The sequence below is a fragment of the Ursus maritimus genome, unplaced genomic scaffold, assembly GCF_017311325.1.
Source record: "Ursus maritimus isolate PB19 unplaced genomic scaffold, ASM1731132v1 scaffold_11, whole genome shotgun sequence".
Taxonomy (NCBI): Eukaryota; Metazoa; Chordata; class Mammalia; order Carnivora; family Ursidae; genus Ursus; species Ursus maritimus.
In genome coordinates, this window is record NW_024423453.1 from 46,571,406 (window position 1) to 46,597,054 (window position 25,649).

Genomic DNA, 25,649 nt, shown 5'->3' on the forward strand with positions numbered 1-25,649 from the left:
TTTTAGAAACTTTTTGTGAAAGAGGGGTGGTGAGAGTTGGTAGAAAAAAGGACACAGAATAGGGTTTAAGAGTAAATATCATCATAAATATAGTAAGTTTCATAGAGCGGGAATTATGATTTGTTCATTCCTGTATCCCAGTGCTGATGCTTGGCATACAGTAGGCATGCAGGAGCTACTTGTTAAATGGATAATATGGCCACTTTCTGTTGTGCTTGTTATTCTTGGTTTTGTTTTGTTTAATTTTACTTTTTCTTGGACCATTTAAAGTTCCCTATCATATCTGACTCTTAAAACATCCACATTCTTGGATCACAAGACTGCCCTGTTAACTCTTCTTGTGAGCTTGTTTTTGAATATATAGGGTTATTTCCTTGTGTGAGAGCAAGAGGGAAAAAAATTTGAAGCATTCATCTTTCATAGATCATGTTTCACATGGGCATACTTGAGCCCACCCACTTCTAGCCTGACTCCTCCAACTGGTCTTGGAGGATGTTGCAAATCCTACAACTACTTCTCTCATCCTTATTAGCCATGACTCCTTGAAACCCTGGGTATGCAAGTCACTACTACCATTCTTTTTTTTTTTTTTTTTTTAAGATTTTATTTATTTATTTGAGAGAGAGAGACAGCCAGCGAGAGAGGGAACACATGCAGGGGGAGTGGGAGAGGAAGAAGCAGGCTCCCAGCGGAGGAGCCCGATGCGGGGCTCATCCCAGAACACGGGGATCACGCCCTGAGCCAAAGGCAGACGCTTAACGACTGAGCCACCCAGGCACCCCACTACCACCATTCTGTTTGCTCTGAAAATGGTTTTCTCAAACAGTTTCATTCCCTGGGATAGCATTCAGGGCTCGCCACAAGTAGTCCTAAACTGTCTTTCTAGCCTCATTTCCTGTGTAATTCTTCTGCCATAAACATAATCCAACCAATGAACACTTCGGCTTTGTATCATTTGATTTTTTGTGTCTGTGCCATGCCCTTATTCTGCAATGATTGACTCCCCTGTTTACATGGAATCCTTGCCGTCCTTCCTAATTCATTGGTTCAAATATTGCTGCTTCTGGGAATTTTTTCCTGTTTTTTTTTTTCCCTCTTGCTTTCTATATTCTGCCTTGCCCTTTTATTTTCATGTAGTTTCCTGTATAATTGTGTCTTCTAGATTTTAAGTTCCTTGAGAGTATGGACTTACCCAGTTCTTATTTATTGTATCCCCAAGTGCCAGCCTTCTTTGTCTTTCCTTGGCTTGTAGCAGTGTAACTCCACGATCTGTCTGTCATCACCTCCCTCTGTGTCTGTGTCCAAATTTCCCTCTTCTTATGAGGACACTAGTCATTAGATTAAAGTCCATCCTAATCTAATATCATTTCATTTTAACTTGATTACATCTGCGAAGACCCTGTTTCCAAACAAGTCATATTCACAGGTACTGGGAATTAGGAATTGAGGGAAATTGAGGGACAGGATTCAATGCACAACACATGGTTATGTGTATTTTATTTTTTTTTACATTTTTTAATTTAAATTCAGTTACCCAACATATAGTACATCATTAGTTTCAGGTGGGTTATATTTATTTTAAAGAGAATTCTGTTTTCTATGCTTAACTCATTTATTGCTTGTCACCTTTCAGGTAAGTAATTTAGACTTTGGTCACTTTCTTACTGCTCTTGAGTAGTTCCAAAAATAAGATCTGGTTTCAGTTCCTGGCTTATCTTAGCATCATGGAATCTTAAAACTGAAAAGGGTCCATCTAAGTCCTTTTGTTTAAATTTTACAGTAAGAAAAGGTAGATAAACCATCTTATTTTGTTTTGCCTCCAGTCAGACAGCTGTGACCATAGAGTAGACAGATGATACGAGAGACCAGCGTTCTATCCTTGCCTTCAACCAAGGCAAAGAAATGAGGTAGTTCTGATGAGAATAAACATCTTTCAAATAGATATCTTAAGGCAAAAGCCCAAGGCTTATTTTTTCATACCTCTTTGAGTCATGCAGAGTTACCCTCAGTAAAACACCAGGAACCATGGTTGGTACTCACAGAAGCCCCACAATAACTTTTGGTTGAGTGTTGAAGGGAATGCGGACATGCAGAAGATACATGTGGCATGTGATGATGACTAACCCAAGTTCTGTATATGGAGGATGGTAGGGGAAAAAGCTGACAGTGCGCTGGGAGATTTCCACAGATTATCTCCTTTATTCTTCACACCAGGCCCCACGAGTGCTGCTTGGGGGGATTTGCCCAAGGCTGCACACCAGTGGGAAGCAGAGCTGAGATTTGATCCCAGGCCTGCCTTTCTCTGAAGCACTCAGTTGTATCTCCTTTGTTCTGCCTGTATTTTCATTGTCAGATTATTCAACTGTGATTTCCTCTACTAATATTAGTAATGACAGCTGACGAGAATTTGATTACATACTGAATAAGATAATATTCATATGGAAAGAGAGTGGAGTTTGCCTTATATTTTATAAAACATACCTTTTTAAGGTATTTGGGTCAGAAAGTTGGACAATCCAACATATGTACTTTTCCCTTCCACAGCTTTTATTTCCATTCTTTCAGAATTGAAAAATAGCATGAAACATTTAATAAGGTGGTATGATCACTATTAAATCTCAGCTCTTCTAGTCAGGCTGTCCTCAGTTTGATATTTGAGTCGTGATTACTCCTCAAAAAAAGAAAAGGATTGAACAACTTGCTTCATAAATTATAAAGCTATTTTGGCAAAGTGTAATTGTTGGGGCAAAATAGGTCGAACAAGAAAAAAGACAATTAAACACTCTTTGCTTTCTCAGTTTCAGTAACTTTAGCCTGTGTACTATGTTTTAATAATTTTGGAAGCTATTTTTTTGAAGATTTTTTTTTAAGTAATCTCTACACCCAGTGTAGTGCTTGAACTTAACAACCCCAAGATCAAGAGTCGCATGCTCTGCTGACTGAGCCATCCAGGCACCCCACAGAGGGTATGATTACTGACTTTGTGTGATTTTAAAATTTAGTGGTTTGGGGCACAGTCGTCAGGACTTTTGGGGTTGTGACAGAAAACTAACTGCAGGAGTAGTGCTCACTCAGAAGCAGCTGGCTTCGATTGCCAACAAGAATCCATCTCACTCCATTGCTCACCTCTGCTCTGCTCCACGTTGACTTTGTTTTCAGAGAGAGGCTCTCACCTCATAATGGCAAAAAAACAGGCACCATCATTTGCCAGCCGAGCAAACTGAGTTTGGGGACTGGCTTTCACAGCCTAGCTGGGGGTCTGATTGGCCAGGCCTGGATCACAGACTACCTCTGGACTGAGAAGAAAATGATTTCCAAAATAAACTTGCCATGTTGTTATCAAAATCAGGAGCAAGGCTGGACATAGTAGTTTAGAACATAGGTTGTTAAAAGAAGATACAACCAGAACTTTATATTTTTCGGTACTGGGATTTAAGAAAACTAATCTGCTACCTTGAAAGAATATATTCAATATTAACTTCCACTGCCTGAAAAAGGAAAAAGCCAAAATGCACAATTTGTGGTTGGCTACCAGACACTGTATCAGTTTGGCTTTTTTTTTTTTTTTAAAGATTTTATTTATATATTAGCACAAGCAGGGAGAGCAGCAGGCAGAGGGAGAGAGAAGCAGACTTCCACTGAGCAGGGAGCCCAATGTAGGGCTCAATCCCACAACCCCGGGATCATGACCTGAGCCGAAGGCAGATGCTTAACTACTGAGCCACCCAGGCTCCCCTCTCAAGCCCTGTTTAAATGTTACTTTCTTTTTTTTTTTTTAAAGATTTTATTTTATTTATGTGACAGAGAGACAGCCAGCGAGAGAGGGAACACAGCAGGTGGAGTGGGAGAGGAAGAAGCAGGCTCCCAGCCGAGGAGCCCCATGTGGGACTCGATCCCGGAACGCCGGGATCACGCCCTGAGCCGAAGGCAGACGCTTAACGACTGCGCTACTCAGGCGCCCCTAAATGTTACTTTCTTAAATCCTCTGTTTTTTGTTTGTTTGTTTGTTTTGTTTTCTTATTAAGTAAGACACCCAATATGCAGCTTGAACTCAAGACCCCAAGATCAACAGTCAGGTGTTCTACTAACTGAGCCAGCCAGATGCCTGCTTCACTTCCTTAAATCCTTCGGGACTTCCCTGCTCCTCAGATCTAAAAATATGAGACTCCTTTACTTTTCCTTTTTGCCCTTGCGACAGTCTGTAGTTACACATTCATATCATTATTAGCTCAGTATTCCCCACTAAACCACGTTCTCTGTGAGGGCAGGAGCCAGGTCTGTTTAGTTAACTGCTGAATACGTAGCATCAGGACCACAGCACCTGAATCGTAGTAGGCACTCAAATATGTGTTGAATGGATTAACAGACTAATAACTGAAAATATCCAAAGCACTGCGTTTTATATTTACTCATTTTTTAAATTTTCTAAAAGTAAGCTCTGTGCCCATCATGGGGCCTGAACTCACGACCTGGAGATCAAGAGTCGCAGACTTTATCAACTGAGCCAGCCAGGCGCCCCAAAGCAGTGCATTTTAAATGATTACCTTTTTTGTAGTTCTTGCATTCTCATTTCATTCATTACTCAAGAACAAACTTGTGTTTAGAGCAGTTTTATCCCAGCAACTTTTGGTTTGTTTAGGAATGTTAAAGGACAAAAATTTAACCAAGTAAATTTGAAGTTCTAATTGGCTCTATTAAGCAATTCGTGAATGGGGTGGCGTCCCATCCAGTAAGTAGAGGAGTGCTCTGAGGACTTGTACAGAATGGACGGATTTTACAGGAAGGAGGACGGAGCAAGGAGTTAATAGCAAAAGAAAAGAAAGGATTGTTTGAGGCTTGGTCATTTTCCCGTAGGGGGAAGGACAGGGGTCTTATCATGCACATTACCTCATCTCCTTTTAGGCCTGGAGAAGGCCCAAGTGACAGATTACCTCACGTTGGTCAGAAAATTCTTGACTGGTTAAGACTGTATTTCTAGGGGAGGTTGAAACTGTTAAGTTAGGTGTTCAATCCTGGTTTGGTGACTTGGCATAAGTGACACCATTTTGGGCTTGTGGTTTTCTTTTTAACAGGAATAAGCCATGCTTCTGTATTGCTGATTGTTAACTGTTAGCAATTCAGATTCTCTGCAGTGATGCACTTGGTTTTTTTTAAGATTTTATTAATTTGAGAGAGCGTGTGCATGGGGAAGGGATAGAGGGAGAAGCAGGAAGCGCGATGCGGGGTGTGATCCAGGACCCTGGGATCATGACCCGAGCTGAGGGCAGATGCTTCACCAACAGAGCCACCCAGGAGCCCCTGCACTTGGTTTTCAAAACTTCTGCATCAGAGCTAGCTATAATAGAGGAAAATTCTAAATTTTAGGATATGTAATTCCACTCAGTTTTACCTGAGCCTTGGTGGATGGGAGAGGAGGAAAGAAGGCCCCACTCACTTGCTCCAAATGGTTCCCGGCCAGTGACACAGAAGCTTGAACACTCCTGTACATCAGGTGTGCCATCCCCAGAATGCAGGCATCCAAATTTAGCTTTCTCTACACATCCTTGTGATTTTTGGTTGCTATCTTTGCCCAGAGCGGCTTTGGAAGGAGACACTTTCTCTCCAGTGATTTATTATTTACAGCAGTCTTCCCAACCTTTGTCACGGACATTTGGCAATATTTGTATGGCCCATTTGATCCCGCAGACAAGGCTGTCTGCCCCTGGGTGTGACGGGGTCATAATCTCTGCCCTCTTGTGGCCTTCTGATGCACATAGGTTCATTGGCTAGGAAACTTAGCTCTCCATGATCATTCCAAGTGTTGTGGATAACATAACTTCTTTTTCCCTTTTTAATCCACAGTTGGTCATGTTCGGAGTTTGACTTGAATGAGATCCGCCTGATAGTTTACCAGGACTGTGAAAGGAGGGGCAGACAAGTCTTATTTGATTCTAAAGCGGTTCACAAGATTGAAGAGGTGGCAACTCAGGTATGAAATGCAGATTTGCTTTCATCTTTTTTATTTGTGCTGTTAACCACTTCTCTGAGCAATCGTTTATTAATTCATAATCTTCTCTTTGGGCTGTATTGTACAGTATCATTAATGGTTCAGAAGAAACATAAACAAAGGCTCTCCGCCACCCCGCCCTGCTGCATTTGTATTCTTATTAATATACACAGGTGAAACTGTTAGCAAGGAATCATGACAGATGCTCAGTAGTGTACTGTAAATATTACTAGAGGTAAATTTGCTGGGGAGTTGCAATTCGGTATGATTTGGATGCCAAACATGTGCTGTGTGATAGGAAAACTGAGAACTCAAATTCATAAAGTGTTAGCCTGAAGGGAAGTTAATAGATCATTCTGTCTAGTATTTCTTATAGATAATAAGAAGTATTACATTACAGTAGGTTAAACAAAATTAAATAGCTTTCCTTACCATAGGGCTTCGGTATGCTAACATACACTTTCATCTTCAAAAGGGAGTAGTTCTCAAACCCATCTGACCAAGGAATCTTTATTTATTTCCTGTTTTTAGTGGAGAACAGGATGGTGGTGATGGCGTTCTGGTGGTGGGGCGTGGGGGGTCTGGGATGGGTAAAGTGAGGACATAACAGCCCTTGATCCCTGGGAGCCAGAACAGGAAAGGTAAGGTCACATGTCCAGGTGAGGCGTAGAGTCCAGTCCTCCCTGAGTCTTACATCAGCCCAGGGTACCTCTAAGTTGTCACCTTTAGACTTTTCATTCTTTTCGTGTTCAATACCTTGTTATCTATACTGACCAAATTCTGGCAGTTCATAGAATGTGTAGCTAAGTAAATGAATAGTTTATTTCACGGTCTTTGTTCATCAGGGCCAAGGGGCTCTTTTCCTGCTTTTGATAAAGATCATTTCTGCAGGAAGGAAGTATTTGGTTAAAGGCAGTTTAGCTGGGTAGATTCCATAGTGCTTTAAAGTGGAAGTCTGCCAGGTAGCTAATCATTACAGTAGTTGTTGGGCTTGTTAGGTTGGGGATGGGGGTGGGGGAGGGATCTCCCAGGTGATTCACGTGTAGGCTTTAATAGTAGATTTGTATTAAAGTTTAGGTGAGCCAGCACTTGACCCTTTGGTGGACAGGACATGGTTTCCCCTTGATTTTCCACATCGTTTCCTGTTTCCCTGAAGGCCTTGTACCCGTCGTTTAGTTGGAATGCCCGCACACCATCACTAAGGCTCCTAATGGTGGTAACAGGTGGAGGGAAAAAATTCTCACTGGTTTTCAAAAGGAACTGGAATTTTGGTATATTGGAGCAGTGATAACCCTAGAGTCTGGAAGTACTCATTTAATCGAAAAGGCAGCTAGTCCAGAGAGGTTTGTCACTTTCCCAAGGCTACAAAGAGTCCAAAAACAAAAAAAATAGACAGTGCTCTATTCACCGTAGCAGGTGTTATCTCCAATTATAGCCTGCTCAGTATGTTGTACCCCAGCCAGAGGGTCGAGCATTCTGTGAGGCAGGTGCAGAGTTAGTGTCACTTTAGGCTCTCTGAGGGGCTGTGTTTCTGGTTTAAGTGGTATTAAGTAACAGCTAGATCTAAACAGGGTGTTGAAGAGGTGCCCGATACCCAGAATAACCAAGAATGACTTTGAGTGCTGTTGCTGCTGGAGTGGCTCTTAGGGACCAGCACAGTGTGTGTTTTCCTTACAGTCTTTTCCCATTTTCAGCCCCCCACTCCCTTGGCAAGCACAAAACGTCATGAGTTTGTGTCAAGCACATGACTGCCGGCATTTGCATTAGACCACCAATGTGACTGTCACACTGGAGATTAGATAAGCTGCAGTTGCATTCATGTTTTTCCAAGCAAAAGCTGCACACAAAAAAGCAAGTAAGACTCCAACAGAATAGAAACAACTTATCATAGTGGCACAGGATGCTTCTGTAGGGAGTAATACATTTCGGTGTAGGGGGAAGGGCAAAATTAATAAAGGTGTATGTTTATGCCTCTATGTCACTGTCATAAAATTAGCAGTGAACTCTATTTAGGGAATATCTAGTAGATACTCTACTATTACTCCTAACCTTTAGATGCCACGTTTCCATCACATGATGTATAATTCACAGGAGCTCCTATTTCCAAGTTTTGGTTCATCTTTCACAACTTCGACCTCATGATTTTCTCTCCTGTTACCTTTGAAGGAGTGCTGGAGAAGGTGTGTCATTAAAAATACTAACTCAGACTTTCCAGATTAGTAATTTTGCTTTCTTTTCTTTTTTTTTTTTTAAAGATTTTATTTATTTATTTGACAGAGACAGCCAGTGAGAGAGGGAACACAAGCAGGGGGAGTGGGAGAGGAAGAAGCAGGCTTCCAGCAGAGGAGCCCGATGTGGGGCTCGATCCCAGAACGCCAGGATCACGCCCTGAGCCGAAGGCAGACGCCTAACCGCTGTGCCACCCAGGCGCCCCAGTAATTTTGCTTTCTTACTTCGTTCTGTTTGCCTGGTGAAATTTTAAATTTGAAGCCATTTCTTCCTCCACATAATCTTATAGATTATGACTCCCCACAGTACCAACAGACCCTCCAGTAACCCGCACAGAGATCAGATCTCACTGCCAATTTCAAGAGGTGAATGCAAACATAAGTAACGGTTGAATTACTTGAGAATAGTCATACTAGATAACCCCCATCTTCTGTCCAGTCACCTTTCTTCCACCTGCCTCCCTCCCAGGTATTACAGACTCTCAGGAACCACATTTTTGTCCTCATCAGGAAGGGGGAAGAAGGCTTCTGGTTTTCTGTGCAAGTTAGGAACAACATACCAGAGTGATTTCACAAAGAAATTCCCAGTGAAGAGCATGTTGAGGGAGCCCAATACACTTAGCAATACCTTATCTTGCTTGTCTGTCACCCCAGAAAACAGAGGATGTCCCTATTAAACTGTCAGCCAAGTGCTGTCAGGGCAGCGGCAGCGGCAGCAGCAGCAGCGTCTCTTCCCACAGTTCTTCTGGGGGATCTCTACCACACACTAAGGAGCAGCTCCCAAAGTACCAGGTAAAGGCGTCCCTGCCATGGCCAATACCCCCGGGGGCTGCCGTCACTTACTGTGATTTCTCCACAGGGAAGAACACCTGCTTGAGGCTTCCACTCCAGGAACATGAGCATAAGTATTCAAATGTGCTCTGAAGTCTTTCATGTCAGTGCTGTTCTCACACTTTGGTTTTTGTCTCTTGATAAAAACTATAATTGAGTTCAGGTGACCCAGGATAATACATACTGAATAAGGAAGAAATCTTGTGAACGAGGGAAACCCTTTTGTTTTACTTCCTTTGTTGCAAGAACCTGATTAAAAAGCATGGATTTTCCAGTTTTGTTATGAGAATTTTAAGGATTCTGGGAATGTATATGGGCATCCTAAGAAAATAGCACTTGCCAGCAGGATGAAGAGAACTGTGTTTAGGAGAAGAAAGAAACGAGATGTAATTTGAATGTAAGGGATATGGGGCTGGTAGCTGTGTGTGTGTGTGTGTGTGTAAGTAAGGCAGTAGAGGATAGGGATTAGGGTCATTGAAAAATACTGGTGTAGTAGACTTAAGGGAATAAATATTTCATAAATACTGAAGAGGAGCAGGAGGGTGTAAACTGATGGAGGATGTAGCAAATTTTTTTTTTTTTTTTGACTCGTGGAATTTTCCATGTTGCTGGAAAAGCAAAGCCAGGTAAATTGCCAGCAGCCACTGGTCTATAGAACTTTGTTAATTTCATGTTCCGGATTTGTGCCACGCATTTGCCCTTAATTTCACCGTGCTCCTGGGTCTCAAGACAGTTTGTGATTAAAACAGTATACAGTGAAATTTTCAGCTAGTTGAGAATTACAATCAGCATGTAGACCTTGTACCCCAAGAAAAAGCAGATTATAAAATGGAGGTGGTGGGTGGAAGTTATTAATAAAAAATGTGAAAGACAGTTGGTTTCTGTCTGCATGTAGTGAGAAGAGGTTGGCGTGAGCTATAACCAAACAGAGGAGCCTAGTTAAACAAGGCTGATAGATTTATGTTTCTCTTTCCTTCTCTGGAAACATGTCTAAGTAGGTGTGTATATGTGCATTAGTGTGTGCATGTACTCGCATGTATCTGTGTGTGTGTGTGTGTGTGTGTGTATTTGGAGCTTAAAAAAAAGGTTCAGAAGAGAATGCTAAGAACAATTCCCATGTTTTTGCTTGGGTGGAAAGCATACTAGCAGAGTATGGGGCTGGGTCAGAGAGAGATGGTGGTTTTGTCTTGGTCAGGCTGTGTTGTGGTGCCTGTGGCACACTAGGTTGGTTGATATTCATATCTGTCATGTTCATCAGTGTGTCATGAGCATTTAGAATAGCTGCCTAGAATCTTACATCCAAATGCATTCATTCATATATCCTAATAATACATTATCATTATATGTATATGATAATATACATATTACATGTAACATATTATATATGATATATAATAATATATTGTTATGATATGTAAGTGAATGCATTTGGATATAGGATTCTAGAGTTCAGGGAGAGGTTTGGGCCTAGAGATAAAGAGGTGGGAGGTATTCCTATGTGAAGAATAACCAAAATCCCAAGAGTGGTTCAGAGTACAGACAGTGAGTAGGAGTGCCCTCTGAGGAACAACCCTGTTCAAGGGGTGATCTAAGAAAGAAGAGATTCAAAACAGCTAGCTTGGGAGATAAAGTTTAAGAAAGCAAACTGGAAAGTGCATTGGATTTGACAGGAAGGCAGAGGCCATCACTAGAGCAGTTTGAATAGGCTGCAGTAGGTTAAGCAAATGAGACTTGGGGAAGTTGGAGGTAGCTCAGGCCACCCTTTTGAATGACAAAAGGGACAAGAAAGACTGCTGAGAAGCTAATGGGGTCAAATATTTTTGAAATATTTTTTGGTAAAACTTTCAAGTATCAGACCGTCTGTTACCTTTTGGACCCTCACAAAACCCTCCCTGTGCCAATTGGCATTTTCATTCAACACCGTTAATTATTTAGGTGAATAGTACTGAACTGTGTTTCTTTTCAGCATGTATTTTTAGTACCAAGAGAAGAGTTACCCTGTTTTTTTTTTTTCCAGAACTTAAGCTTTCTCTCTAGAGTTTACAAATGGTGATAATGAGAAATCTCTGTTTTTCATAACAAGATTAAGAATGACCCCTGCTGAGACACTGGGATCCTGTACGGAGATGTTGTACATAAAGATTAAATCATGAACATAGTAATAATTTGGGAGAAAAAAATAGCCAATCACCGTTATAGAGTAAAATGACCAGTTTCTGCTTTGAGAAACAGTTTTAGTTACCTGCTTCACTTAAGAAGGACCCATAGGTCAATAAATGTTATTTTCTGTTGCATTATATATCACATTGTGCCACATACTAACTTTGATTGTGGTCTCTTTCATGTGTGGCAGTACACAAGACCAGCTTCTGATGTCAATATGCTAGGGGAAATGATGTTTGGCTCAGTTGCAATGAGTTACAAAGGCTCCACTTTAAAGATACACTATATCCGGTGAGTTTGAGCTGCTTTTTCTACTAGTTGTGAGAAATGGAATGGTGATGTGGCTTCTTAATCAGAAATGCATTTCTCCCCCCTTTTTTTGTTCTCTTCCAGTTCTCCTCCACAACTGATGATTAGTAAAGTATTCTCTGCTAGAATGGGCAGCTTCTGTGGGAGTACAAATAAGTAAGTGTGGGGTTCTATACCTGTTTTTCCCCCTCTCCCCCATTTTTTTAAGTGGCTATTCTGGATAGAGTAGTTCTTCCAGGGCTGTAAGTTCTTTTGAAATGAGAAGTGGGAAGAGTCCACATTAACAAAGGGATTTTAAAAGTGGCCATTTTCCTGTACATAATGAGTATGAAAAGGCCTTTGACTTTATCAGGTGGCCTTAAAGACAGATGGCTGTTTATTTTCCAACATTATTTTATCTTTAAAAAAAAAACAACACCACAACTTGTTGGTTACTTCGTGTGTTAATTTATTTCTAAAGGAATGAAGTAAGTAGTGGGTTTTTCCAGGCTGCTGGGCATATGCATGGCAGGATGGGCCATACGTGCTCACTGTCTCTAGCCGTCAGTGTAGCCTCCATGATTGGTATGTACTTGGGCCATACGCCATTCTGATCGTCACTCCTCTCAGTTTTCTTCCTCCTCTAATTTTACACTTCTGTGTAGACTGAGAATACTGATGTGTCTAACTCTCATTCTGGTACATTTGTTCATATATTTCGAACTTTTCAAGCAGAAATAGTTCATATGCTTCATTTTTTAATAAAGCAAAACATTTGTTATACTTTGGTAAGTTTGAAAGTTATTCTGAATTAAAGGAGTATTCTTAGGGGTCAAATGAAGGCTGTTCTTTTTTATATTGGGAAATTAAAAATACTTTCCTTTGTACATTTGGGTACTACTGAGTAAGAATGCTTACTCTTCAACAAAATAATAAATTTAACTTTTTTAAAAAATTTTCTTTTCCTTTTTTTTTTTTTTTAAAGCTTCTGTGTATTCATTTTCCAGAGAGAGCGAGTGCAGAAGCAGGGGGGAGGGGTAGAGGGAGAAGCAGGCTCCCCACTGAGCAAGGAACCGGATGTGGGACTTGATCCCAGGACCCTGGGATCATGACCTGAGCTGAAGGCAGATGCTTAACCGACTAAGCCACCCAGGCGCCCCTGAATTTAACTTGTTTAAGCATTTAACATTGGACTGACATGACTTAAGCCAGTATGGGAATTGATGTTTGTTTGTTTTTTTCTCTTGTGAGATATTCTTTTTCAGACTCAGTTATTACACCGGTTCCCTATAATGGAATATCAAGCTCAGATTTAAGTAAACATTATTTTGGCCTCATTCTGCTGTATTATCCTCAAAGTTTTGATATTTATTTAACTGGCTAATAAATCAAGTAAATTATTAAAATCTGCTCTCACATTTGTGTTTATGAGTAACTCTAACTTTTTAGGTGTCGTGAAGTCAAACTCCTAGAGGAATCATAATTTCTGTTATATCGTCCTCCTGAAAAAAGTTGCCAGATTGCTTATAGATGTTAACTAAGAGTTAAGATGAATTTCATTTTGAAGGTTTATGTGAAATTACCCTTGAAATGAATGGCAACATCTTGGGTATTAGTTACTAAAGCACAATTTAGAAACGAATAGCAGTATCCTCGTTGTCAGTCACCAAAGCAAAATTTACTGTAGAGTTCCATGCCCCCCATCTTATAACGTGAAACTGTTAGGAAAGCATTGTTTAGTTTTATAGGTTGGACTGCCTCCAAAAAGCTTTTTTTGTCTTTTCCTCCAACAAATTCCCCTGAAGTTTTGTTTCCTTTGCTAGATGTGAGACTTTATTCATTTATAAAGAAAAGTCTGGGCAGCTGGTAAGTTGTCTCATGTTTGAGAGTTTGTTAGAAAACAGCTTTATTTGTCTCTTGATTTTTTTTTCTCTCTCTCTCTCCCCTCCTTCCCCTCCGGATTTAGCTTGCAAGACAGCTTTGAGTACATCCACCAGGATCCTAATTTGGGAAAACTGAACACAAATCAGAATAATTTGGGTCCTTGTCGTACTGGGAGTAACTTAGGTAAAATCCACCACATAACTGGGCTCTTTCTTTCTGAATACCACTATTGTGGGTGTGTGTTTTGCTTTATTTGAGTTTGTTGTGTTGTGTGTTTTTTTTTGCATTATCTTTAATCCGTGTTTATTTCTGTGTGTGTACTTTGTTTGCCCTCTCGTGTGTGTTTCTGTCCCTAGGTGTGCTGCAGGCATGCAGCAGCAAACTGCTGCAGGGCGTAGCTGAAGGAGGACCTCTCCGGCTCACCCGGAGTGCTTCTTTCTTTGCAGGTTTGTGTGGAATGCTGAGTACAGTGTGACCCACACACATATGAATAATAAATCCTGTGCAGGTTCTTAGAAAAAAAAATCCTTTTTGGTGCCTCTCTAGAAATCCAAGGGGCTCTTGAGATATTAGTTTCACATGCAGCCAAGTTCATGGTGTTTTGAAAATTCCACCGAAGAACCTCTATTGTAAATATCTTTGCTAATACCCCACTGTAAGCTGATTTGATCTGAAATGAGCCCTTAGTGTTTCTAAGAGGATTATATTTTCTGATTTTCCTGGGCCTCTTCTGCTGCTCTGAACTGTTTCCCTTTCTCATGGTATACCTTTATCCATTTGTTCACCTGCATCCTTACCTGCACAGAGTTTCTTCAAAAGTCACCCTAATAAGAGCATGGAAGACCTCTCTTTCTCGTTCTCTTTTCTTCCTTGTCTTTCTCTCTCTCCCTCTCTCTCTCCTTCTCTCTCTCTCTCTAGCATTTAAGTAGTTTAAATATAGTTTCTAGGTTCTTTACAGGTATAATCATCTCGGTCTCTCTGGGTAGGTAATTCTGAGATTTAACTGGCCTTGCTAGCTAAAGCTGTTGAATGTCTGTTGTAGTCTGGCATGATTAACAAATGTGGGGAATCTTCACTACTAACATTAAAGGTTACGTTTATGGCAAATGGTATTCTTCATTCTGTTCTTCTCTGTAGCCGGAAATATGCTAAACACCATGAAACTGACACCCTCCCACCGACTTAGAGTGAGGATAAGATGTTTGTATGCTGTCTTTAAAATTGTGAAAATAAACATGTTTCAAAAATAGCTGGCAAATACAACAATCCGGCAGGGCACTGGGCTTCTTGTACATTGTAAAGCTTTCTATAGCAACCTGCCATCTACCCTGCCGCTCAATCAGTACACAGTTGAGATGAATCTGAAGCATTCCTAGAAGTCTGTAATACTTAGGGTTTTTTTTTTTTAAATTCATGCCAGGATATGAGTTTTTCTCAGTAACTACAATAATACTGAGTGTATATGGAAAAGAAGTGGAGGAAGAAATATTGGAAAATGAATATAAGTGTTTTTTTATCTGCCAAGAGAGTGGATTATAAACAAGAGAAACATTTTTTAAATGTACGAAATGGTATTCAAGTATTCCTGTTTCCTAAAATTGCCTATAGTTACTAATGAAACTGATTATAAAGCATTTTGAAAATACAGGGCGATCTGAATATTACTAATAATGAGGCAAGTGGCCGAAAGTATCTGCCTGAGAATGTTTGTTCATTGTGTCAAGTGCATGAATAGTTTATTATGACAGTTCGTTTTAGAAATGAGCATCACTCCAAAAAGTGTTTATGTTACAGTAGGATAAAGGCAGTGGCTTTGTCTTCTTTTCACTCATTTTCTACATATTTAATTTTGCTTTCTGGTTAATTTTTATATAAACATAAGCCAGTCATCAGTAGCGCTAGCCTACTTTGAAATGTAAAAATGACTCCAGTCAGGAGTCATTTTTAAAAACTCGTTCTTTGGGTATTTCAGTGACATGCTTACCTTTTGCCTTTATCTTAGCGCACAGCACTCCGGTTGACATGCCGAGCAGAGGACAGAATGAAGACCGGGACAGCGGCATTGCTAGATCAGGTATTTGTACTTCCTTTTATTGGTTTAGCTGGTAGAGTGAACCATCATCCATGATGGGAAGGTAGGCGGGAAAATAGAAGACAGGCCTCATCTTCTGGGGTTTTTTCCTTCTCCACATTCTAAGGTAGTCTCATGTGTCTGAAGATGTAGAACTTTGATATACAGCATCTAGGAGTGATTGTGCAAAATCGACTAGCTTTTTTCTAAACCGAACTCCTAGGAGACTCTTGTACTTTGAGAAATTTCTTTTTAAAGGGAAGCTTCCTTGAGCCAGTTTTTCTGGGAATTGGCCTGCTGAATATTGAATATAAAATCAGAGGAAGAAGGGTGTCTGTGGAAGTAAGTCTATCCATGACTGGGGGAGGGCCTGCCAATCACCCTCTCTTCTGTCCTAGAGTCTGGCTGATGATCTGAATTTTATCTTGGATACCCTTTTCTCTCATTCCCTCAAGCCTTCAGCTTTTCTAATAGTGCTTTTAAGATCTCTTGGTTTCTGCTTTTGTACACGACTCTGCTATGAGTTTTGATTTGTGGTTTAGATCTGAGGTAGATTCTGTGCTGTAGAAAAAGGGTAGTGAACCAGTGATCTGAAACTGGAGGCCTTGGGGGTGTTTGGGTTTTGCCCGATAAACACATACCACATATGCCACTTTTGCCTTCCACTATAGACTAAGGCACCCTGCTGGTTTTACCTGTGATAGTGGCACCTTTACCACATAAGCCAGCTGGTCAGTGCTTGGATGTGGGGGACTGGATCCAGGCCTCAGATGCCTTTCTTCCCAGCCTTCCATTCATGTCAGCAGCCAGATCGGAATGTTTTCTCATGAGAGGAACTTGGGACTGAGTAGATGTGGGAGGGAAGGGTCGAGGGGTAGAACTCTGATACCAGTGTGAATTACAAGAGTGGGAGAACACTATCTTTCTTTGATAGTTTGGCGTCTGTTCCCAGCAGTCTATACTTTGAGTCTCCCAGTTCTCTTGTCAGGAGAAAGGGGGCAGAGATGGAGAGGGCTGCAGGTGCTCCTGCGGGGCATTTTGCTCCCCTTGTTCTCCTGGTAGATGTGTTCACATTCACATGCCTTCCGCTCCTGTCTGGGCACTGTTCTAAAATCCCAGTAAAGACCAGTGTGAGCTTTACACCCCTGAGAGGGTTCAGCAGTTTGTTGATAAAATCTAAATCCTCTTTATGTCCTTACTGTAGTTAATTCTCTTAAGATCTCTTCTTCTACCCACCTTCCATTGCAGGGACCAAGGTCCTCATCCTGAAACAGAATAGGGACTTCAGGTGTTTGAACTGAGTTAGCAAGAGATGTAGAGAAATTAAAAACATGCTTATTCCTTTTTTCTATAATTTTCAGCTTTGCGTCTAAAGAGTTGAGAGATGGGGGAATTTTTTTAAAAATGTATTTTATTTTTTAAAACAGTTTCAGATTTACAGAAACGTCAAGATGAATACAGGAATTCCCATATAACCTGCACATAGTTTGCCCTATTACTAACATCTTACATTAGTATGGTGCATTTGTTATAGCTCACAAATCAATATTGATGTATTATTATTACCTAAAGTCCATAATCTTATTTATTTCCTTAGTTTTTATCTAATGTCTTTTTTCTGTTCCAGGACCATAGTATATTTAGTTATCATATTTCTTTAGGGCTCCACTCGATTTTCTCAGACTTTATTTTTGATGACCTTAACAGTTATGAGGAATAGTGTCCAGGTATTTTGTAGAATGCCCCTATTCAAATTCATTTGATGTTTTTCACATGATTACTAGGGTTATGGGTTTTTTGAAGAAAGATCCCAGAGGTGAAGTGCCATTTCCATCACATCATATCAGGGTAAATGTGTTTGTCAGGTTTCTCCACTGTAAAGTTACTCTTTATTTCCCCTTTACTGTAACTTAGGAAGGAAATCACTATGCATAGTCCACACCTAAGGAGTGGGAGAGTTTTGCTCACCTTCCTTGAAGCAGAGTATCTGTACCTACATAAACTATTTGGAATTCTTCTGCATGGGGGACTCATCTCTTTCCCCTCATCTGTTCATTCATTGATTCAGTCAGTAGTGCTGAAGTGGTTCCAGCTTTGGCCATGGAAGCCATGGAGCTCTTTTCGCTGGCTTCTGTGTTTCTTTAACATACCCCTATCAGCATGGGTATGGATGTATGTGTTTTTAATACTTCCTTACCTTTTGACCCTGTAAGATGCTTCAGACTTGCACATTGTCTTATATATCTCCTACCCCAGTCGTAGAATCAGCCATTGCTCCATGGAGCCCTGTTCTTTCATTGGAGAACGGTATTAGATTCTAAGATCTAGATATTAGATATGCTTGTTGCTACTGGAATGTCATTTTCTTAGAGGCCCTGTCAGCTGACAAGCAAAAAAATTAGAGTTTATGCTAACTATTTACATATATTATAATATTGCTATGTGTAACATATGTGTGTATGTTAGGTTAAATATGAATTTATACTGATACCTCCATTATCCATAGCCATTACCACATAGATCTTTCTGCCTTCCTCCCCTTGCTTATGTGAAACTCCCTACTCCAGCGGTGAGTAGGGAGTTTCACTGTCTGCCATCCACTTGATTAATCTTGTTTCATTTCAGTATATGTATGTAGCAGCGTTGGAATTGTTAACCCGTACCCATGAAAGAAACAACTTTATTAACTAGAGTATAGACTTATATTCAGTTCCTTTTACCTTTAGTCTTAAAGATGGCTACTCTGTCCCAAAGTTACTAGGTCAGCACCATTATTTTTCAAGATTGATTTATTTATTTTAGAGAGGGAGAGCACGGAGGGGAGGGGCAGAGGAAGGGGGAAGAGAGTCTTAAGGAGACTCCGTGGTGATTGCGGAGCCTGATGTGGGGCTTGATCTTATGATCCTGAGATCACGACCTGAGCCAAAATCGGTGCTTAACCGACTGTGCCACCCGGGTGCCCCGAGGTCAGCACCTTTTGAGGTGGGGGAGTTTTTGTAGGTATATGTGCCAGTCCAGTAGAATCTCTGAAATTAGTGTTCACACCATTTCACCTTGCAAAGGCTTCGTGAATACTGCCCAAAATTCGGATTATCTCAAGTCAGGTCTGAAGAATAATTTAAGGTTCTTCCCCCACAATAGTCCAGTAGAGAAGTAACTTGAGAAAAGCTTTTTTTGTTTGTTTGTTTGTTTTTAAATCATTGTTTATACAGAGAAACTTGTACTAGGATAAAAAGGAATTTTAAAGGAGAGTTTACAGTTCCCCATCCAAAAGAAACCTGAGGTTCTTTGTCCTATCCCACCAGTGCCTTCCTTACGTAGCCCCTTCTGCAGGCAACTTGAAAGGAGGGAGTGGATGTAAGAGCTGTGTCACGTTCAGCAGCAAACTTGTTCTGTGCAGAGTATGCCCTGCGAATACAAAGAGCCATAGAGTTTTGAATTCCCAAAGGGATTTACTCTGTTGTTAGAAAACTGAATTATTTTGGTGGTTTCCAGAGTAAGACCAATTTGATACATTTGAAATTAAGGAAGGAGTTAGAAGGGTAGCACTGATTTCTAACTAGCCAGTCTTCAAGCCACATTTATTGGATAGCAGTTTTTAGCCCACCGTATTGTAGGACTCTGCCAGAATTTGGGTGTTTTTGAAGAAGCGTAGACTATAGCACCTGCCCTCAGGAAGAGTTCGTGTAAACCAAGAGTTAAAATCCACTCTGATGAGTACTACCTCATAAGATACTATGGGAACAAAGAGGAACATTAAGTAACTTTACCTGGGAATTCAGGGTGATGGCCTCATAGAACAGGTAACTTCACTTGAGTGACACCTTGAAGGTAATAAAAAACTTCACCGGAGTTTAGGAAAAGAGCATTTCTGAAAATAGTTTGTGCAAGGGTGTGGATCCTTAAGGTAAGTATACTGTTAGAATGTTTGAACGTTGGCAGGACTGGAACATGGCGCTGGGAATGTCAGCAGGTAAGACTGGTTATGAAAGGCTAATTTTGCACCGGTCCCATGATAAGAAGTTTGGATTTAGGAACGCCTGGGTAGTGCAGTTGTTAAGCGTCTGCCTTGGGCTCAGGGTGTGATCCCCGCGTTCTGGGATCGAGCCCCGCATCAGGCTCCTCTGCTGGGAGCCTGCTTCTTCCTCTCCCACTCCCCCTGCTTGTGTTCCCTCTCTCGCTGGCTGTCTCTCTGTCAAATAAATAAATACAATCTTTAAAAAAAAAAAAAAAGGAGTTTGGATTTAATCTTATTAGCAGGGGCAGCTAAGGGATATAGCATAATTGGCTCTATTTTTGAGATCCATGTGGTACTTCACAAACTGTGCTCCAGAAAAAGCTGGACCAATGTATCCATTGCTAAAATACATTAATGGGGATGCTTTCTAATTTAGCAGGGGCTGAAGGGGCTTTGGTTTTTTTCCATTAACTTTTTTTCAATATAGTTTTCCCAAATTTTGGGGGCTTCCCACCACTCTGTGTGTGTGTGTGTATATGTTGTGAGAGAGAGAGAGTATGTATGTAGCTAGTATAAAATCTGATTTAGCATAAAATTTTGAAAAACAGTCCATTTTTTTTCTCTTCCCTTTTTTGGAATAGCATTCTTTGAAAAATATGCAACTTTTTTTTTCTAAGTTACCCAGTAGCTTTTTGTAATAACAGACAGGAAATCAAAACTTAATTCTGATCTGTGTCTTAATGTATTTTACTTTTCATATTAAGTACTCCAGTGCCTCTTTATAAGCTTATAACATACAGAAAGAATAAGAATTAAAGCAATAACAAGAATATTTAACTTACTAAAAAAGGGGGGGGTACCCAGGTGACTCAGTCAGTTAGGTGTCCTCAGGTCATGATCTCATGGGTCTTGGGATTGAGCCCCACATCAGTCTCCATAAGCAGCGGGGAGTCTGTTGGAGATTCTTTCCCTCTCCCTCTGCCCTCCCTCCACTCGCGTTTGCTCACTCGCTCTCAAATAGATAAATATTTTTTAAAAAAAAGAGTATCTAACTTCTTTACTGCCTTAACTAGAATTTTTAAAAGAAGCTTCTTTAGTAAAGGAACAAAGTAAATCATAAGCTTATAATGTTTTTTCCTTATAAGACCAGCAGTTTACTTAAAGGTATTTGCCTTACTTTCTGAATTTTTGGAATGTAGTAAGGATGTGAGAAATACATAACATTTTTATTTAAAATTTAATATTCATATTCATGGGCTTTTTCCTATAAACAGGTTTGAGAATGATTTTTCTTTTCTTTTTTTTTTTAAAGATTTTATTTACTTACTTAATAGAAAGAGAGAGAGCACAAGCAGGAGGAGTGGCAGGCAGAGGGAGAGGGAGAGCGAGAAGCAGGTTCCCCACTGAGCAAGGAGCCACCATTGTGGGGCTTGATCCCAGGACCCTGGGATCATAACCCGAGCCGAAGGCAGACGGTTAACCGACTAAGCTACCTAGGCACCCCAAGAACTGTGTTTCTGATATCATTCTGGAAGATGAGGACTAGAAGGAGACAGGATGAGATGTTTAAAAAAGATTGGAAGCAGCCTTAATGTTCATCACTAGGTATTGGTGAAATTTTATACTTTCCAGGAAAGTAATACCACATGGTGGTTAAAAGATTCGGGGCAGCTCAGCGTGCCTTGAAATAGAGAAGTTCTCTTAGATGTCTTTTTAAGTGGAAGAAGAAAGTGTATCAACAGTGTGTTTCAGTAAACCATCAAAACAAAGACGTATACAAGCCCTCTTCCTACATACAAAGATAGAAAAGTATATTCATAATGTCTATGGAAGGGATGCAAGCTGGGACAAGGAAGAAGGGGAAATGCATTTTCATCGTATTCTCTTTTGGATATTTTATAATGTGTGCTGTATGCATATGTTAACCTAGAAGATTAATTATTTTTTCAGGGGTGGTTCTTTTAATGGTTACCATTAAAAATTTTTGAGTAAGGTCTTGGGAGAAGGGAAGGAAGGTTTCAGCCATGCTAGGAGGTAGGATTGGCAAGGCTCGGTGACTAAGGGGGCACCGGATGTGGAGAAGGCAGGAGGAACCAAGGGTGCGTCTACACTTTCTGACTCAGGTAAACAAGCGGAGGATAATGGCACTAACTAGTACAGGGAAAGCAGAGGCCAGTCCAGGGAGACAGATACTGAGATAATTCTTCAGTTAGATGTGTCTGTAAGTCCTTTAGCTGTGAGTAGTCAGCTGTAATTTAGAAACAGGAAACAGGCTCTGAAGAGATGGATTGCAACAGGAGCCAGAATCTGGAAGTCCGCGTGCATGAGTAGAATAAGGTTTGGAGGGCCAGAATTGAGACCAGAGCCGCTGAGCCTTGTTAATCTATCACCCTAATTTAGGCTTCAATTCTCTTCCTCATCAAAATGTTCAAATCATTGACAAGAAAAATAATTTCCTCATTCACTGAGCAACTGCATTTCCTCTGTTCTTAAAAGTAGTAAAATAAACAGAAGATCAATATGAGAAAAACTTCAGTAATGTACTTTCAGATACTTTTATTGAAGTGTTTTTTTATTTTTATTTTTTTAAGATTTGATTTATTTGAGAGAGCATCAGCACACATAAATGGCGGGAGGGGCAGCAGGAGAGGGAAAGCAGAGACTCCCCACTGAGCCAGGGGCCTGACAACGCAGGGCTAGATCCCAAGACCCCGACATCATGACCTGAGCCATGACCTGAGCCGAAGTCAGATGCTTAACCGACTGAGCCATCCAGGGGCCTCTTTATTCAGGTATTTTAAAATGAACCTTCAGCGTGAGAATACGCATCATCATAGTATTCGAATAGTACGTGTTTTGGCCATATATAGGTACAGAATGGACCCCACTCAAAATACAGTTTGCATGTCAAGACTCATGACACCACACACATGCCAAGAGGATATGAAAATATCTATCATTCACATAATGGCTTTCTGGTGAGAGCAGGGTGGGCTTCCTAAGCTGGTCAGCAAATGAGAGAAAGGGAAGGGAGATGATCTTGGGTTTTTTATGGTGGTTGGGGTGTAGGGCCAGGGTGAGGGCTTCCACACATGGCTGAACTTCCCACTGGTTCCAAAGGGGAGAGCCTGGGCTTTCTCATCACCTTGCCCAGATGGAAGACAGAAAGGGAAGGGAGTTGGGGGGGAGAAGCTGAAAAGGTATCAGCAGTTAAACATGAAAACATGGAGTCACACTGTTTATTGCAACTCGGGTCACCATTGAATGATGCAAATTGACATCCTGTTTGTATCTGAATTCTTTATTGACTTAACTGCTACAGTGCTTTGTAATGAGGGGCGAGAGTCCAGGAGGGTACTGCTTTGTTTGCTGTCTGGCCATGGCGTCCTGTTGACCTTGCGTGTACACATATAGGGTAAGGCTTGAACTCAGCTTATCTGAGTCTTGGTAGTACAACTCGTACTTCTCAGAGAACACAAAAGAATGGGAGGCCTCTAAGGAGCTGCTGGGAGGTCATCCCCCACTCACTTCTCTGTCTCCCCTGGGAAGTTGTCATGAAACAGTTTCTCATCATCTCCAAGGTTCAGATAAGATTTGGATCCTTCTGGCCAGCCCACCTGAGACTGAGGTGCAGAACAGAAGACCGCTTAGCTATAGTCTACAACTGGCTCCCCAGCACCAGGGTCTCCTACAAATCGTGGAGCGGGCATCTGATCTCTTTTGTGTCAGTATGGTCCTTTGTGGTGTGTGGGGCAAGGATCACTAGGGACTAGCACTTTTTTTGGCTTATTCTTCTTTCCACAGTCTATGTAAGAAACTGTCCCAATATAAAAATGTCTTATTGTATCATTACTGTCAAATCTTTACTTTGGGTTTTGCCTTGCTTTCTATATATGAAGTTGGCAGTCTGTAATGTAGCTTGGACAGAACTCAGTTTCTTCATTTCATTATAATTCTCATATTTCTAGTCAGACCTTTGGTATTCTCCTGGAATGGATAGGTATCTTCTTCAGTTTCAGAAATTTGCTAGCTTTTGCTTTAGTATTTTTTCCTTTCTACATTTGCATTCTTATTACCCGTTTAAGAAAAATTAGAATAAAAAAGTAATGCAGATAGCAGCCCAAACTGTAAGGGATCTAGGAATAATTCTAAACAAACAAACAAAACAATCAAAAAACAAAACATGTGATACAGTTCTGGAGAGATTTAAAAACTTGCAACTAGAGGGCATTATGCTAAGCAAAAATAAATCAATCAGAGAAAGACAATTATCATATGACCTCACTGATCTGTGGAACTTAAGAAATATAACAGAGGATCATAGGGGAAGAGAGGAAAAAATAACACAAGACGAAACCAGAGAGGGAGACAAACCATAAGAGACTCTTAATCTCAGGAAACAAACTGAGGGTTGCTGGAGTGATGGGGGTGGGAGGGATGGAGTAACTGGGTGATGGACACTGGCGAGGGCATGTGATGTAATGAGCACTGGGTATTATAGAAGACTGATGAGTCACAGGCCTGTACCTCTGAAACCAGTAATACATTATATGTTAATTAATTGAATTTAAATTTAAAAAATGTTCAAAAAAAATAAAGTAGAAGAAACTATGTCTTAAAGGAAAAAAATTAAAAAATAAAGAGATGGAGAAAGAGATGAAGTTTCACAAATAAATATAAATTCAGTGTAACTTCAGTTAAAATCCCTTGTGCAGCCAGACAGAAAAACTCCTATTTATATGAAGGGGCAAAGAACCAAGAGTATTTATACTTCCCAAAAGTCTCTATAGACACTTCTGTCTTAGATTGCAGATTATGGATTAAAAGGCATAGAAAGGTTAAATAACTTGGCAAATAAATGTAGAGAGTGAGCTGATCACCAAGGCTGGGCTAGAGTTTATGTCCCAGGTAAGAAATTAAGATTTAAGGTGTTTTCAATGGAGTATAATTCAATGCTAAAAAGTAATGAGCTATCAAACCACAAAAAGATATGGAGGAAACTTAATTGCATATTACTAAGTGAAAGAAGCCAATCTGAGAAGGCTCCATCCTGCATGATTTCAGCTGTATGACATTCTGAAAAGGCAGAACTGTAGAGTGGTCACCAGGAGTTGGGGACAGGGGCAGGGAGGGGTGAATAGTTGGAATACAGAGGATTTTAGGGAACTGAAACTGTTTTGATTGATACTGTAGTAGTGGGTACCTGTTATTATACATTTGCCCAAACTCATAGAAAGTACAACACTAAGAGTGACCCTAAGGGTGGTCATTACGTTTCAGTGTAGGTTCATCAGTTGTAACAAGTACACCACTCTGGTGAGTGATGCTGATGGTGCGGAAGCTCTCTGTATGTGAGAGCAGGGGCTACATGGAGGGAAATCTCTGTACCTTCCACTCAGCTTTGCTGTCAACCTAAAAGTACTCTAAAAAAATAAAGTCCGTTTAGAGAAAATAAAGGTGTTTTGAAATCATGATGGTGAGGACTTTGTAGGAATTGTGTTAAAACTTGAAGTTCCTTGGGATGCTTTTGAGGACCCTTTCTGGTCTCAAAATCACTCTGTGATTTGGTAACTACAATGTATTAACTAAAATTTTATTTGCCTATTAATGTATTCCATTTATTAAAAATGGCATTTTCCTATCAGTCAATAGTCACAGCTCTATTAATTGACCTTTTTAAATACTTCTGTTGTTGAGAAATATAACTGCTAACCTTTAAGGAACTTTATACTTTTTAAGTGTTTAAATAAGCAGAAACTGTAAGGGAAGTACTGTCAGTGTTACAGTAAAAAAGATCATTCCTGTCTTCTGGATGTAGTACCCTCTGTGTCAAACAGAAAGAAAACGTGTTCAGGTTCAGAGCCGGTCCACCGCTATCCACCACCACCACCACCACCCCCGCAAAACAAAACAAAACAAAACAAACAACAAAAACGAATTTTTAAAAATGAAGGTAGGAGGAAAAAGAGAAAATCCAAGTGCTGTGTATACAGCTTTGACCATAGGAGACCTTCGATAAATTCAGACTTGGAATTCTCTCTAGAAATTTGTTTCTCTAATGCTTCGTTTCTGTCGTAATTATCGATTGAGACAGACATCATTGTCCTTTGCATAATTGTTCGCTCACTCTTCCTGCAGCAGTATTTCTTGAGGATTTTATGTGCCAGGCATTTTCGTAGGATATGGGGATAGACCAGTGATCAAATAGACATGATCCCTGATCTCGTGGAGTTTATATTC

The 25,649-nt window shown here is 40.5% G+C and overlaps 1 protein-coding gene across 2 annotated transcripts in view; it reads left to right on the top strand.

The window, feature by feature from the left end:
• FNIP2 (folliculin interacting protein 2) overlaps window positions 1–25,649 on the top strand; it is a 94,306-nt gene that overhangs the window by 20,316 nt on the left and 48,341 nt on the right. The window contains exons 2-8 of one of the 2 annotated variants that reach the window (XM_040626404.1): window positions 5,842–5,968; window positions 8,869–9,006; window positions 11,399–11,499; window positions 11,602–11,673; window positions 13,463–13,563; window positions 13,737–13,826; window positions 15,383–15,454. In XM_040626404.1, the coding sequence (XP_040482338.1) occupies window positions 5,842–5,968; window positions 8,869–9,006; window positions 11,399–11,499; window positions 11,602–11,673; window positions 13,463–13,563; window positions 13,737–13,826; window positions 15,383–15,454 (701 nt within the window). The remainder of the gene's footprint in view (window positions 1–5,841; window positions 5,969–8,868; window positions 9,007–11,398; window positions 11,500–11,601; window positions 11,674–13,462; window positions 13,564–13,736; window positions 13,827–15,382; window positions 15,455–25,649) is intronic. The other variant, XM_040626405.1, reaches the window with a different exon arrangement.